Raw genomic sequence first — 17,412 nt, forward strand, 5'->3', positions numbered from 1 at the left:
GAGGCGCAAAAAGAGTATTTTGTTAGTTAAAAAAGTGGGAATTGAAAGAAGGTTTTTTTAGTTCCGACACAAAGAAGATGGAGTCCAAACGAAAGTCAAAACGGAAGAGGTCCTTTTTGGCATCTTTGGTACCAAGAGTGTGCAAAATGCAAAGGATTTATATGTGAAGGCTTGCTAGAGATGTTTTATTCTCTTTGCAAATGTATGTTGGACAGGCAGGTAGAGAATTGTTCTGCAAATGCAGTTTCTCTGATTAAAGAAGGGTTTGTGGGCAGAGGCACCTTATGCGGTGGGAGACGATATTGGACTTTGTGCGTCACAACATGCTGTGTGTTACTCAAAAACCTTTTAACGTTCACTTTAAAGAGCCCTGACTTATACAGTATTACCTCTGAGAGGGAATGTGGATGCCAGCTGTCAGTATCAGCTTTGTCCTTACCATTTGTAGTACAACATAATAAGCAATCACAGCATTTCATACTAACACTGGAGTGTTCATGGAACGAACATACTATATAAACACTGGCTATGTTACTGTGCGCTAATTATGAAATTCAGATATGCAATGAATCGGTTTCCTGCCAATATAACTGGGTGCCATTGAATAATAGGAGGTTCAGGGTCTTGGGGTGGCCACCTTGGCCAACTGCCTCCAACACTTGAACATATTTTCACTGCCAGTGGGACATGGAACTCACCACATACACCATGCTCGTAATGGGTATTTGATGTGTCCAGCTGCCAAATGCTACTAAAAAAAACACCTGTTCCCTTTAAAAAGTGTTTAAGATTGTCCTTCTTTGTAAATATTGCTGTATTTTTATGAGCAATAAAATATAATTTTTATAGATATCTGTTACTGTTTGGAATGAAATATTTTGGGGCTGTGATCTGTATTACAAATACATAGTCCGGAGGAGTTCTGTTTCTAAGGCACCTTCTGTGCCAGTCAGGGCTGGACTGGTGATCATGAGGTGGCCCTGGCCTTCTAAGTCCAGCAACCACCTGATAGTTGTGGCTGACAGCTGGATATGACATAAAATTTGGACGAGGATATCCAGCTGTCGGTGCTGTCGGCCAGTGGCCTACTGGGTGACCATTAGTTAGTGAACAGCATGGAAACATGTATATCAAAATATATTCTTATCAATTGTAGCTCACACAATATACATACCATTCTGCTTTAAAGTTTTTTTTTTTTTTATTGAATCATATTTATTATTATTTTTCATAACATATAACATAAAAACAACATAAGCATACATAATAAATCTTGGCTTCTTGACAAAATTATATCATTCATCATCACATACCATTTCAGCTCTCTGTATGGTCATATCATAATAATCGCCAAAAGAAGAGAAAAACAAAACAAAACATAAACACAAGAAGTCAGGGATAAAAATAATCATCAAAGTACTAATTCAAAAATTTCATAACTTTTTTAATCCAGTCTTCACAAATTTCTGATTTTCTTTTGTATGATATACTAACCCAACTTAAACCTCTTTCCATTTGTAATTTGAACAATATTTGTTTTACCAACAATATCTTAAGTATTGGTTTAGGTTCTTTCCAAGCTCTAGCAATTAGTATCTTAGTTGCCGCCAGTGCATGTACTATTATTATTTTTCTTTCTGTAGATATATTTTTGGGGAGGATATGAAGAAGAGCAATCTTCATATTTTTCTCAATATGAATATTATCAATTTTTTCTTATAGCTCATATGTATACTCCCATAAGGATCTTACTTCTTTACATCCCCACCAAATATGCTTATAATCCCCCCTATTTGCATCACACCTCCAGCATACATCCGATGTATTTACATATTTTTCAACGTCGTTGGGGTCAAATACCATCGATGTATTACTTTAAAATAGTTTTCCCTAATTTAAAGTTTAATTTTAATGAATATAAACTTTCACCAGGGCTCCATAGTCTATTGCTTCATCTCACTATAAGGATGACATTTTTATCTAGTGCAACAAATACGTTCTTCGTCTAATTTACAAAGAAGATTGAGTACTTCATTACCCAGGGTAGAAAAGGCATTTCAAAATACAACCCTACTAACTGCTACAGTAAAGACCCTCTTGTAGATAATAACAGAAGACTACTGTAAGGTAGGCATGTCTTCCATGATCCAGTATGTCTCAGGCCATTCATTGAACAAGTGGGGGCTACAAAGGGAAACGAGCAACGCTGGTGACCCCAATCCCATTTATCTTGGAATAAGGAGGGACCAAACCGCAATTACCTAATGATCACATTCAACTATGGCAGTGATGGCCAGGTTATTCCTGAGACCACTTGAAAATGCACTAATCCTTGTATTTTCAATTAATTATATGTTTTGAAGGGCTTGGATTTACAGGCAGGCACATAATAATAGTACATCTTCTTGAAATATACTCAGGTGTTATGGGCCATGGGAAAACAGTATGCGATAATTATGGTTCCATATAACACAGAGCTATCAAGCTTATCAAGCTTAGCAGATCCGTCATTACATTCACTCCTTGTAAAGTTTAAGCACATAAAAAGCTATGTTTAGTCTCAATTATTATTATTATTATCTTTTATTTATATAGCGCCAACAGTTTACGCAGCACTTAATACAATACATATATATAAGGGATATGACAAGACAAGAATTGACAGACTAAGACAAACCGATACATTCGGTGGAGAGAGCCCTGCTCGCAAGCTTACAATCTTAATAGCAACAGCCTATTAGTGCTTGCTTCTGTGTCACATGTCAAGCATTCCCTGAAAAATTATAACATTGTCATTGCATTATTTGTGGGATGGGGTTGGTCTTTAACCAGAACTAGAAGGGATGTTTCTAATATTGCCTTTAGCTATAAAAGTATAACATTTATTACAGTAGGTGGGACAGAACCTTTAATTCTTCATTCTTTCACATCGACATAAATGTATCCACTGTCCAACTTCACACATGTCCTCTTTAGTTGTGTACTCTGTCTCATTCATCACTTATGGTTATTGCTCCTTTCTAGCAGAAAGAGGTTTCACCAGCTGAGTAAAACTCTAAATTGCCCATCTGCTCACCCCAAACATCTCACAGCTCACTCACTCTTTAGCAATCCATAGTTCCTACTGACATGATACAACCAATTCTAACAAAACCCATATACAGAAAGTTTTACATCGTTTAATATATGTTTCCTAAAACTTTAATGGTTAGTTGATGAATGTCAAGGCTGATCAAAGCTTCAATCTCAGCTTTTAGTTTTATACGGTTAATGTTGCTGAACATTAAGGAAAAGGTACTGATAGGGGCAAGAATGTATCTACAAAAACTACAGCGTGTATTTGTTGTACCATTTTATGGCCAATATATTCAGAGAACAAGATGTATGGGAAGACCTCTTTAAAGACCTCTGGTATCTGGTGATACTGGTAGACACTTCTGAAGAATACCACTTATGACCCCTGAATCTGTATCATCATCACAGATTTTACATCTGAAGTTATCTCTTGGATCAATCTATATGTTTTAATATGGTCTTCTTGTTGGTCCGCCAGAAAGTATCACCAACCTTTAAAGGCTCTAGAGTACAAAGTCAAAAGCTTGAATAACCCGCTTTTCATCAAGTAACCTTCTCACATGTGTTCGTGACAAGATACGAAAGGTATTTATTGTTGTTTAAAGTCATTCGTCTGATGTCTTAATTCCAACCTATTAATTGATTTACTCTTAGGTACCATTTGAAGTAGGAAATTGACAGCATAGGTCATCAGACAGGCTGCCTATAATTATCAGATAATTTGGTTTTGTGAAATTAGCATTCATTGACACCAGCAAAAAAAGATCAGAAAAAATGCTTTTCTGATGATGACACTAAACGGAAACAAATGAGGAGAAGAATCTTGACGATTAAAGGGACGGTACTGGTAAAACCACAATGGTCACAAGTAATATTGTGTTTTAAAGGAAAGATTTACAACCTGCGTGCAAATACAGATTCTTAATAAGGCCTTAATGTTTAATAAAGTGTGTGCATTGTAACATTACATGTGATTGCATGTAAGTCCTGCCAAAGCAGGTAGATACAAGTCACTGTGGCCTTCAGAAAAGTGCGCGGCACCCAATGGGCAAGACGTTGCTGCCTTTTCGTTACATATTGATTTAGAAATTGGTTTGGTATCTAATTAATATATAATAATAGGCGGTAGTTATATTAGAGATGTAGCTGGATACCGGTGGCAGCATGTACAGAGTGGACGATGGTCAATAGAGACGGAGCAGATTAAACTATGGGATATGAGTTGACAACTCCTCCTGAGCAGGGGAGGAAAACGTTAGGGAGGTCTGAAGGAGATTAGTATTCTGTAACAAAATTCTCTGCCAGAGACAACTAAAGTCAAATATCCAGGCAAGTATGAATCTTTGAATTGCAATGTAATTTAGCCTCACAAATTACCGGTATATATACCGTATGTTGAATACTGTAGACAAATACATAGTGATGCTCCTTAGGCCCGTGTTGAGATGCTTGGCACTCAATATACTATTTACCCAGTCCTTTCCTGGCCATTGCTTCCTGCCCTTACCTCTGGCATTATTTTTGGATGATGCTTCCTGCTGCCCTGCCTTGTTGGTATCACTTTTGTCTTAGCATCTCCTCATCTACCAGGCCACCAGATGACCACCAATGAGTGGTTTGTTCTTCAGCAAGGAGTCTTTAATAGATACCTTTTAAACATCAGAAGAACAGACCTCTGAGGTCCTGAAAGCTTGTGACTCTTTTTTTTCTGTTTCAATGTTGGCCCAATAAAAGGTATCACCTTCAACTAAATACTCCATCTTCTCTTGGACCAACACGTCTATATCAGTTTTCTTTCTTTTCGAGGGGTACCATCTACTGCTATCAGGCTCTACATCTCAACCTATATGTGACACAACTTTAAAAGCTGAGAGGAAAAGAGAGTCCAGGATCAGTGCGTTAGGTGGTATGGAGAATCTGTGCCGTGTTGTATTGAACAAAACATTGAAATCAAATATCTTAAAACACTAAAGCATAAACTGTGTTATTTTTATAAATGAGTTAATGATCCTGTGTAGGATCTGGCTTCCACTCTAAAATAAGGATATATAGTAAAGAGAGAAAGCAAACGATAACATTAACTTATCATTCCACCAAATGAATTCCAAGATCCAACAGATTATCCAATATTTTCTATGGCTGCAACTTTAGAGTATGTTAACCCCTAGCAGCGCACAAGGGGTGCATATTATTAATAACCAACCATCAAAGTAGGATCACAATTCGATAGAATGGAGTTAGTTTGTCCATCATCACTCTGATCAATCTCAAAAGACATTGTCCTAGAGTAGATTGTAGTATTAATACGATGACCCAGAAAACAATTGACAACTGATAATCTGCATCCAGACACGACAAGCACTTGTGTTTAAAAGGATTGTGGGAAGTGATGAGAATTAACAAAAGAAAATCGAACGTTCCTCTTTATAGCCACACTTTGATAGAACCAATAAAGTATATGAATGGAATATAGAACAGGCAAATCCCACCCATACGTTGCAGGGAAGGGGGAGAGGAGTTCCAGCTTGTCATACAGATGTTGCACTAGAGCATTCCTTGCTTCCTAACTGATGCTATCTTGGAAGAGAGCATTTGATTCATCCTTCTGAGAAAATGTCTTGATAGTGGCATGTTTTAGATCCTCATAGACGTAGAATTAACAAGAGGTGCCACAGAGCATGAACTGTGGTTACTGCAATGGAACAAAGGGCAAGCCAGGAAAATATCCATGAAGATTTGGAAGATCAAGAAGGGGAATATCCAACATGGGTAGTCAGCACCCTCACCACAGTCCTGGTTGTCACCATCAGTGGTGATATTGTGGGCAACCTCCTGGTAATCACTTCTGTCTTCAGGAACAAGAAACTTCGGAAATCAGGTAAGGGGATTACCTCCTGTAGATGAGTTTAGAAAAATATTCATGCTACTTTATGGGATTTTAATTAACTTTGCCAAGAAAACCAAAATAATATTTTTAATTGGTGTGTGGGTAAGAAACCCAAAACTTTAAGGTCTAAAAATTCTGATTCTGAGCTTTTAACACAATTCACAATTTATTTGGTAGTTATGCTATTGTCTTGATTCTGAACTTATATATATATATATTTATATTTTTATTTTTTAATACATTATCCAAACATATACCGTATGTGTTTTGTAAAGCAAATTCTGCTCATACAGAGCCAAATAGGTTTATAGTAGAGCAGGTGCTGAACATTATTTTGTTTTTGATTATCAAAAGCTAACACATAGTCTCTAAATTTTAAGTTTTTGTTTCTAGAAAGATGAGTTAAAAGTAAAAGGAGAAATTCTTTCTAACTTTGGCTTTGAGCGTAGTCAGAGAACACTGTGAAGAAGCAAACTGAGAGATGTTTCTATGCTGGCAGCTAAGGGGTTACTGCGAACCTTTCCTTATAACTAAAACCTTTAGCGGCAAAAACAAGTCAAATACATAAACGTGGCTTTTAGTAAAATATAAGGTTGACCAAGCCGTCTCAGGGGTTTCTGAGAGTAGAATTGGTGGTGCTCCTTCTAGTAATTAGAATTACCACCGGCACACGACATGTTCCAGGTCAACGCTTCCGACAAATTTGAGTGACCTCAGCAACCAAGAGCAAATTCCCACTTATTTTCTCCTGTTGTTTAATATATTATAGGAAAAATGTGCGGTAATTTAAATTGAGAAAAGGCTTATTCATCATACTGCTTTTGTATAATTTGCATCCAAAGCGTTGACGATCGTCTGTGTTGGAGTTTCGTAACCTTATGGAAGTGCTTCTCATTAACGTGATTCTCATTAGACCTCCTGGGACTCTTGAGCAGGCTTCGGCTGGCTTGGGGTGAGGATGGCACGCATGCATTAGCAAGCTTCAGATTAAAATGAAGCATGATGTATGTAGTGGGAGTATAAAAGCAGCCACATGTATCCGGCTGGTAGTCACAAGCTACGCTTATACACTCTCATAGCCTGTGACCACATGTACCCGGCTGGTAGTCACACGCTACACTTATACACTCTCATAGCCTGTGACCACATGTACCCGGCTGGTAGTCACACACTACACTTATAAACTCTCATAACGTGTGGCCACGTGTATCCAGCTGGTAGACACACGTTACACTCTCTCATAGCGTGTGACCACGCTACACTTGTACTCTCTCATGCTCTCAGTTTGCCAGATGGCCGGCCAAAGAGGTGCATTCTGCAGAACATCTCCTGCACGTTTAGGAGCTGTGGGGTGCAAAAACAGGCAAATGCACCTCTCCAAGTCTCCATACATTTACAAGAGCTCGCTCAGTGACCACATGCATTAATGTGCACATGATAGCTGGAGTGTCATATGAAGAGTAAAGAGTTTATTCACTAAGCTGCACATTAGTACAATGATTGTTGTAACTTGAAATAGTTGAAGAAGACAATTGAAGATGAAACCTACCATGCATTACTAGGGGCCATCCTTACCTCCACTTCTCCAAGGGCTGAATTGGCCATGTATAATGCATAGCTAGATCGGTTCTTGAGTGTCTTATTGCAGCTATGATACATCTGAGAAGATGTGCACATATATATATATATATATAAATGTAATTTGGTCATATATATATATATATATATAAATATACACAAAAGACTAAATTAGATGTAACTTGCATAAGTATACGTCTGAACCCACAGTGGCACACAAATTCATCAGATTAGACTTTCTGTGATGTTGCAATCGATCGCTAATTGTCTAGGAGTGTATGCAGACCATAAGCCAAAGTTATAATTAGGCTTCAAAGGAGAGGGATTTGGTACAGTTCAAAGAAATCTGCCATTAACATATTACGCAACTAGCAAAGTGCAGAAAAAATCTTAGTATAAATTAATTTTGATATTAAAAATTATATAAATATAAATATGTAAAAATTATATGTAAAAAATACCCTTTGTGCTCAATGCATTTTTTTTATTCTTAAAGGGTTAATTTTTTCTGCAGACACAGCATTCACCTGGGGGGGGGGGACACTGCCACAGAAATGATTTATCAGATTAAGAGTGAGATTCATTAAAATATGTTAAAGATTTTCAATGGAGATTGTGAAGCCAGACCTTCTCGCCCAGCATCAGGGTCTGACCTCACAAATGGTGAATGAATGAAAGGGCGAAATATCCACAGAAACAAAATCCAAATCCATCAAACTTTTCTGTCTTTCCATAATGAAGAATCATTATACTGCTTGTAACTTGGCATCCAGAATCAAACTAACCCCCCCGCTGACTGATCAATTCCATCCTAAACTGAGCATTAACAATCTCTTGTTTTTCTTTTCACGCAGGTAACGCTTTTGTAGTTAGCCTGGCTGTAGCCGACTTGTTGGTCGCCTTTTACCCGTACCCACTGGTCCTGCTGGCTATTTTCAACCAAGGCTGGAAAATGGGCTACGTACACTGCCAGATGAGTGGATTTTTCATGGGACTCAGTGTAATAAGCTCTGTCTTTAACATCACAGGGATCGCCGTCAACCGATATTGCTACATCTGCCACAGCGTCTGGTATCCCCGTCTATTCTCTAACACCAGCACCGTCTGCTACGTGGGCCTGGTCTGGACTTTGTCTTTGGCAGCCATCTTGCCGAATCTCTTTCTGGAATCTTTACGTTATGACCCCCGGGTGTTTTCCTGTACATTTGCCCAGTCGGTCAGCTCCTTGTACACCATCGTCATTGTGGTCTTCCATTTCTTTTTACCCATAGGGGTGGTGAGTTATTGTTATTTACGCATTTGGGTACTGGTCCTTAACACCCGCCACAGAGTCAGGCCTGGTAGACATCTTCAAGCTCAGACATGGCCTTACAATCTACAAGGTTTTATCACAATGTTTGCTGTCTTTGTGCTTTTCGCAGTATGTTGGGGACCCCTAAACATCATTGGACTCACTGTAGCCATTTACCCATCATTGGGAGGTTCCATTCCACATTGGCTCTTCGTAGCCAGCTACTTTATGGCATATTTCAACAGCTGCCTCAATGCTGTCGTTTATGGAGCTCTAAATAAGAATTTCCGGAGAGAGTACAAAAGGATCGTGTTAAAAATATTCCAGTTGGCTTGAACCATTCTAAAGAACTTTAGTCTTATACCTGTCATTGCACAATATGTATAAAATGCATATTTAATTAAATGAAAAGATACAAAAAAATACTTGGGTTTATATTTGTTCATTTTCTTGTTTACATCTCTGCTTTCGATGCTTCTTCAGTATGCTGAACATGAAATAATCATTAAATCTTTTTTTTTTTTTTTTTTTTTTAAGTCTAATAAGCCATGTATCTTCTCTTTAAAACGCATTAAATCCAAGCATTTTGTGTTTCTGAACATAATTTATCCCCTTAAGGACAATAGGTGGTCCCTAAACCCATTGAAAACAATGCATTTTGAGCCCGTACATGTACGGGCTTTGTCATTAAGGGGTTAAACTAAAGCCAAGCTCACTCTGTTTTACATATAAAATAGGTTCAGTCTATTAAAGAGCGATAGATGAGCGGGTAACTTACAGCTATCCTGAATCCAAGAAAAGATCGAGGACTTAATGAAGTTTGAGTTTTTTTAACAGCAGGGGGAAAAACAGCAGAATAGATAAGCCGAATTGTTTTTATTCTGCATCTGCTACGACAGCATTTGAACTTCAAAGTACTATTTTTTTTTCCATAATTCTTCCACATCAGACAAGAATATTGAACCATTTACTGGTTCAAAAAGACACTTTTGCAAACCATTTAAAAGCACCATTTGATCCTTCTTTTTAAATATACAACTTCAGAAGAAAACAATATTTTGTAGGTAAAAAGCTATTTTAACAGCCTGGGGTGGGTTCAGAGGGTCCCATTTATGCTATTACTTGCTGCACTTATTAATTGAACATTTTCAATTTTCATTCCCTTTAAATTTGCTGTGTCGTAAAAATCGAATGCTACTCATTACTAGTCATGAAACCATTTTGTAGTTTAAAGTTAATCTGGATAAATGCAATTTATTTTAACCTAATAAGAGGGGATGTCAGAGAGGGGACACAGGTTAGCCGTATATGATGCAAATGTAAGATGCATATTATGAGCTAAGTATATATTTCATTACAGCTATATCAAAGGGAGCAAATAGATAGCTCTAAATGAATTTATTTTTTTTTAATTAGGGTATTGGTTCATGGAAGCCACAGGTCCACCTGAATAGCACTCCTGATCTGTACCAAGTCATTATGGCCTATTCATTCACAGCAGCTTCTGAGATGTGGAAATCCAAATAAGATTTTATTTTTTTTATTAGGAGGACACCCCAAAACAATCTTAATCTTTCGTAAATGGAAGCCCAAAAACTATGCATGGCAACATTGTCTAACTTTTAATACAGAGCACTGTAATTAATGTGTTGGAACCTATTAAATCATTAATATAATGCACTCATCAACACTAATTTAATACAGTTTTTGGCTACATCTGAGCTTCAAGTAGGAGAATCTGGGTTTTCCCAAAAATTTACCTTTTTTTCAAAAATTGGATCAACCTGGCAAGATTTGATCCTTTCATATACAGTGGGTAAAGCATGAAACCTTGTCCTAAGCACACACTATTGTTAGGAGAAACTTCTACTAATAGTCATACCTAAGTCGTGCTACCCAGAGCATGCCATCTTTTTTTATGGCAGCGGCATCAAGGCGTGGGGCTAACCATATGTGGAGGCCTTAATCGGGTTGGACATAGGATGAGAATTAGGCAGGTAGTGGGGGTGACCAAATGCCATTTCTTTAGCTGGAAAATCAGGGAAATGGCCAGGAGAAGCAGCACTTCAACTGAAGACTCAATCAGGAGAGTTCCTAGATATGCTAATAGGCTCTTTTTAATGACAAGACTGTTTATTTGCAGTAGACACACAAATTATATATCATTTTTTTTTGGGGGGGGAGGAAGGTTGTTTTTTTTATTTTATTTAGATAGCATTATTTTGATCATATAATCTAATTTATGATTACCAAGAAAATAATAAAATGGTGAAAAAACATATTTCATGTTTTTATTTTAAAAATCTTTTACTCATCTTCAAAGGCTAATGAAAAAGCCTGCTACATAGATTCTAATATTTTATGAATATTTAATAAGTTATGAAATACCAAATGTTACAAGTAGCATATATTGCTATTTCAAAACCTTTTTTTTTTTATTCTGGTCATCCTGCCCCATGTCCTATCTGGGACATCTTTGAAGCTGACCAATTCAGTTATCAACCCATATATCTTTAAAGACTAGTATTTCAAATGCTAGTAAATTAACTCTTTCCATGCACTATTTCTACTACCAGCCATTGTCAAAGTCTGTGGTAGTATTTTTTTTCTGTTATTACTTAAGTTTGTAATTTAGGTGTGAATGTTCAGTTCATGGTATATGTCACTACCCAACATGTGTTCAGCAACACATCTCATAAGAACAGTGATGCATCGGTTTGTAGAGTTGTTTGGGCCTAAAGGGCCACATTTATTAAAAGATTGTTGTGGTTGAATACTATAAATGAGACAAGCAGAGGAATACCAGTTACAATCTTTTTTTATTTTATTTCATAATTAGTACACGATGAACCCCAAATTATACACATTTACAACAGAATATACATAATATTAGACATTATACCTGTCTATATGGCAAGTAAGACCTCCATGGAGAAATAGATGGAATCGATAACAAAACTATAAATGCCCTCAAAGTTGTCCCCAATATTGTTACATAAATAGTGAAGACAAAAACTCAATATTTCAGTAATTTTTGATAAATCCACTAGTGTTAACGCAAGGACAAAACACCTGTTGTCATGTGACCCACATTTTGCTGAGAAGAAAATGGTGTTATCCATAAAATACAATCTAAACTTTAATGTGACAATCTTGTCCGTAGTTTGGTGAACCTGACCAAAAGTTTCTAGTTAAGAAGGGGAAAGTTAACTAGCTATGGCCCATTTTTGCCGACTGGAGAAATACAGATTTAAGGAATAATCCATATTACATACTTCGCTGACCTTAGAGAGGATCACATAGAACAAGACCTTAAAAAGACCTTTAACCTACCTGAGCACTACTTTTTGAGTACAATCTTTAGCTGAATAAATGCTTTGCCGCATAAACAAGAAATTACTGCACAACACGGAAAAAGATATCAAACAGGTACACTCTTCCGAGATTTTTAACCTTTTGAATAGTTGATGGATGTCCAAGATGCGGCGTTCTTGCATTACAGAGCACTAGGACAAAAGATCAGCGACGCAAAACGGTAAAAAGAAAAATAGTACCAGCAATTACAATATCACCTTAACCATTTACTATCCACCTAACTTAAACATGTAAACAATCTGAAGTAAACATCGGAGATGTTAAAAAAAAACACCACTCTATTCATAACCTTTGTTTAGGTTGAGAAAATGTACTATATATATATATAGTACATTTGGAGATATCGAAATCTACTCTTTAGAGAGGGGAGTAACATTTTGGGAAGAAAACAAAAAAAGGTGGATTTCTAAGGTTGATTTGTGGGAGAGCCTCAAGATAAACCCCCGAGCCTTGACAAACCTGACAAGTGCAAAACTGAGGTTTAAAATGCCAGGAAGGTGATGAAAGACACCCAGCACACATCTGTTTGCACTCCTGGAGCAAGTGCTCCAGGGGCTGTATGGGTGGGAGAAGCGTGAGCAATATGCCTACTTGGAATCCAAGATATTGAAGCTAAGAGAGCATCTGGCAACACTGAGAGACATTAATAATACAATAATATGGAGAAAATAGAAAAATAGAGACGCCTTCTCCTTAATGAGTAAGCACTGGCTGGGATCAGTGGTGGTGAGGAGGAGGAATCTGGAGCACACAGCTGGGAAAGAGGGAAAGTGGGGGCAATAGGTTTATGGAGGGTAGCTCGGGACTTGAGTGACATTCCTCACCATGGTTACTTAGAATACCTACTCCTCTTAAGCAACTCACATAAACCTACAATCTTCAAGACTAAACAGGCTCTTCCCATTGGACATGCCACGTGACGTTAAATTTACAGTACTCTCCTTGTTTGGATGATTTCAAAGTGTGTTCGTGCACATGATAAATACACCTAAATTTATCAAGTGTGGAAATGTTCTGTAAACAAAAATATACCATAGCTGCCACCAGTCAACACTCACATGCCCAAGAAAGTATCCCTATTGCTTCTGTACTATACATGCAAAAAAAAAACCCAAACCAGCGACAGGAGGTCCACATCACAGTAACATGTGAGTGACATCATTCTCCATCGGTGGATAATGATACTTGAATATTGCTAAAAAGCATAATAAGCATTCCTCATATAAAACCTTAATTGCATTCAATATCTGACATTAAATTATTCGGGTTTTTGCAAATCACGCTTTGATTTGTTTGATTATTTCCACTAATGACAATGCTATTCAATCAAGAGGACCGTAGATCAAATTTAGTATTACGTATGGGTATGTTCATTCAAGACGTCCTGAACGTCCGTTACAGCTCGAGGAACAATCATAGTGAAGATTGTCTTGCAGAACACGGCTTTGCTAAATCACAAGCTCTAAGCATACAGGCCACGTTCCCCGCACAATGGCTGATGTAGCTCTCTTTGCTGGTAGAAGGGCTAAAGCATTTTCAATAAGAACAGCAGTTTAAACACAATTTCACATATTCAATTTGTATGAAAGTTCTTGGAATCCCAGACTATACTCAAAGGTCAACCAGACGTAATTGTAACGTTTTCAACAGAAAATGGATAAGCATGTAAACTCCATAAATTCAGAAACCAAAGATTTTATTATGGGGAACCATTAAATCGTTATGTATATTACAGACGGCGGTAATGCCTCCATTATGACTTGCGTAGATGGAAATATGACTTTTAGGATAAAAACCAAGCACGGATCCTAAATTAATACTTCGGAAGGATATCAGCTTTCATCACAAATGCTTACATTTCAGGATAAACAGAAAATATCAGAATGGTGGGGTTTTTTGTCCATTGTATAGAAATACCAACATACAGATTTCTTTGTTTCGTGTAAAACTATTAGAGTTTTACAAAAAAAAAAGCACCAGAATACATTCTTTTGACAAATGAGTGTAATATAGTACTGATAATTCTGTATTGTGTAAACCAAAGTATTTGTTTAGTAATGGAACATAGAGAACATACGGTGCACAGCACGCTCCGCGTCTACCAGTGTGCAAATTTCTTCCATTACAGCATAAAAAGGTCAAAAAGCACAAACATTTTCAGTCTACTGACACCTACAAATGTAATATACAGCTACCAAATATACAAATCTTTAGGTTAAAAAAAATATATTTTTTTAAACCTAAAATAAAATATTTTCACAATTCTAACTTGGCGGTTACAGCAGGAAGAACATCTTTTAATAGCAGCTCTCCCCTGCACCTTGAATTAGAGATGGGGTGGCAGTTTCCAGAAGGTAAGTTTTTTGTTTTTTTATTTTTAAAAGAAAATAAATAATGCTTATTAAGGTACTTTAATGTGCATTCATGTTTGGTGAATACCTCAAGGTACTAAAATAATATTAATTTGCTTAAATAATGAAAAAGTCATAGTCCCTATTAGAAAAGAACATTCTATAAACATACAATCAAACACTAGTAGAAAAATGTTCTTTATGAGTTTTGGCACGTAATCCTAAGTAAAGTGATCTTGTGTAGAATACCGATACAATTTTTTCTGTATTCTCTATATACGGATGGTTTTACAGAACTCTTCTGTTCTACCATTTGCTTAACATGTTTTGGTGATGGACATGCATGTGTGTCTGATGGTTTTATATGAATATTGAGAAAAAATGCACAAATAGTTACAATCAAATAAGGGATGAGTCAACCCTGGCAAGTAACTGGAGTGAGGGCCAACAGGTGGTTTACCAACAGCTGTGGAGGCACAACTTCAATGATTCTCAGCCAGCAGGCTAACCGTAACTGTAACTGGTAGTTTTACAACAGCTTGGGAAGCCACTGCTGGTTGGCTACCTGTGCTACAGATCATTAAGACATTTCATAAACTAACCCAATGCACTTAAACCTCTCCCTCCATATCTTAAACTTCTCTACCATGCTTGTCCTTTGTTCCCCACCAATTCAGATATCCAACCCTGGTACATATTGACCAATATATCTTTGTTGCCCTATTCCTGCCCATCATTCTCTTCGATGAATGCTACATCTGCTCTTCCACTATGCTCTTCACCGACCTCTTGTTCCATTACCTGTCCTCCACTCTACTCCACCAAGCTACCATCTCTCTTTATGTTCTTCTCAGCTGCGGTCCCACTTTATTATGTATACATAAATATGTGAAATCCCTATACTTTGTTAATTCATGATGGAAAGCGAAACGTTTTAGAATTCTGAGAATACATAATCCACATTCATATGAGTTTCTGGAAATGTGAGAGTGATTACATTCAAATTCCAAATCAGAGAACGGTGCTCATATAACTAAGACAATAGATCACCTTACTAGGCTTCTTATTAATAAGTTACCACTTGGTAAGAGGTAACTATACATGATTCCCAGCATTACTGCTTTATGGAGTCTTTATGGCTTCTGGTGACTGTCCCCTTGTAGCAGTTGTCACTCCACATAGAAAACCTTTTATACACAGAACAGACAGAGGAACCAAGAATAATTAGGTTGGAATAAAATAAAGCTGGGCTTGGCACAAGTTTATCGTTGATTCAATGATCATTGTTCTAGAAGCTGGATAGCCGTCAACTTCTACTGAACATTCAGCAGCAAGTGCAAAAGCACTTTTGTGGATAATTCCAGAACTATCTTGAAGTTCGGTGAATTAACCCCATATTCAATTGGCACCAGTTTAATTTTGTACTGAAAAAAAGCACCTTGATTGAGCAACCAAAACATTCACTGTAAATTGAGAACTTGATTTCAGAAGTATGTTATTTTTCATGCTAATTTCCCTTTAACCTCCCATTAATTTGCTGCCAATAGGGAATAAATGAAAATGAAACATTCTGATGTGTGTCGTAGGGAAAAAAATACACAGAAAAACCATAAAACTGAAAAAACGAAAATACACAAAAGGTGTAAAGGAAAAACAGAAGTAGGACATCATGCTATGCAATGTTTCTTTAAATCCTAGGAACATAATGGTTGACATTCTGGCAGGTAATGGTACAATAAATGCATTCACAGAAATCTATTGTTCTATACGAGTAAAATCCAGAATTACTAGGACAAATTGGCCAATGTTCCTTTCCTAACACCTCTGTTAACCATGCACCGATAATGTAAAATAACACTACTAACTCGACTGGTTTCTCATTGTACCGCAAACACAGCAGTAATATTTTGGCTTGGCAAGGACTCTGGTGTCAGCAACTCCCACAGAGTTACGTACGTCCCGAACACGAAGCCCAAGAACCCCACCAGACTGATCAGGATGTCCTTGGCGATAATCCACCGACTGAGACCTTCAGAATAGTAGGTGAAAATCTCCAGAAGAGGAGGGATGATCAGAGCCAAAGCGCTGCTGCTAACCGACCCTACAAGCGTGATGATCAAGTCCAGCCGGGGAATAAGAACAGCAAGGACACCTGCGAATAAAGACAAAAGACTGGTGAAACCCATCGGTACCGATCCAAGAACCTGGCAAATTCATAACGGCGCAGTGTCATATAGACACATCAAGTGTGACATCAAATAATAACCTGCCTGTTCCTTATGTACAATGTGTCACAACAAACCTCAGGGATCTCTCCTGGAACCAGACAGTAGCCCTGATGCTATGATATCACTAGGGACCATTATGTCCATCTTACATATATTTAATTTTATGCATTACTGATTTCAGTATGTAAGTGTGTATGTGGTCTCTCAGACATCCTAGTAGTGTCTGTCTCTATTACACTAGCTAATGTTTCAATGTGTAGCATTGATCCCGCTGGAAGGCAATGCACATAGATCCTTGTGGTTGCGCAGGATCTATTATTATTAGATCATAGTATGGTCTTGGGCTGTGAAGGGAATGACACACTACAGCGTGCAATAAATGTTTTGTCTCAGTAGAACAGCACCTTTAATCATGCAAATGATTCATTTTGCAAATTTGGGATTCATGGAATAGGCGTAAGGCTCTGAATATAATACCAAGGACCAAAGTTGGTTGGACATCAGGGACCTGATGTCAATTTTATTATCATTTTTGGTCTTTTTACAGTAAAAAAAAGCAGGCTAGCACAAGATTTGACAGGTGGTAAAACAACAAACTTAATTTTAATGATAGTTATTGGTCCACAT

The 17,412-nt window shown here is 37.3% G+C and overlaps 2 protein-coding genes across 2 annotated transcripts in view; one reads left to right on the top strand and one right to left on the bottom strand.

Moving 5' to 3' along the window:
• Nucleotides 1–5,772: 5,772 nt before the first annotated feature.
• Nucleotides 5,773–9,167, top strand: LOC149287324 (melatonin receptor type 1A-like). Its single transcript, XM_089493026.1, has 2 exons — nt 5,773–5,953; nt 8,395–9,167. Exons 1-2 carry the CDS (start codon nt 5,773–5,775, stop codon nt 9,165–9,167), a joined length of 954 nt encoding a protein of 317 aa, XP_089349152.1.
• A 7,267-nt stretch (nt 9,168–16,434) lies between these two features.
• LOC149287325 (proton-coupled amino acid transporter 1-like) overlaps nt 16,435–17,412 on the bottom strand; it is a 30,854-nt gene continuing 29,876 nt past the window's right edge. Inside the window, exon 10 of the mRNA XM_089493074.1 lies at nt 16,435–16,709. Within this exon, the coding sequence (XP_089349200.1) occupies nt 16,435–16,709 (275 nt within the window). The remainder of the gene's footprint in view (nt 16,710–17,412) is intronic.

Source organism: Sceloporus occidentalis, unplaced genomic scaffold, assembly GCF_023333645.1.
Source record: "Sceloporus occidentalis isolate IW3139 unplaced genomic scaffold, rSceOcc1.0.p SCAF_62, whole genome shotgun sequence".
Taxonomy (NCBI): domain Eukaryota; kingdom Metazoa; phylum Chordata; class Lepidosauria; order Squamata; family Phrynosomatidae; genus Sceloporus; species Sceloporus occidentalis.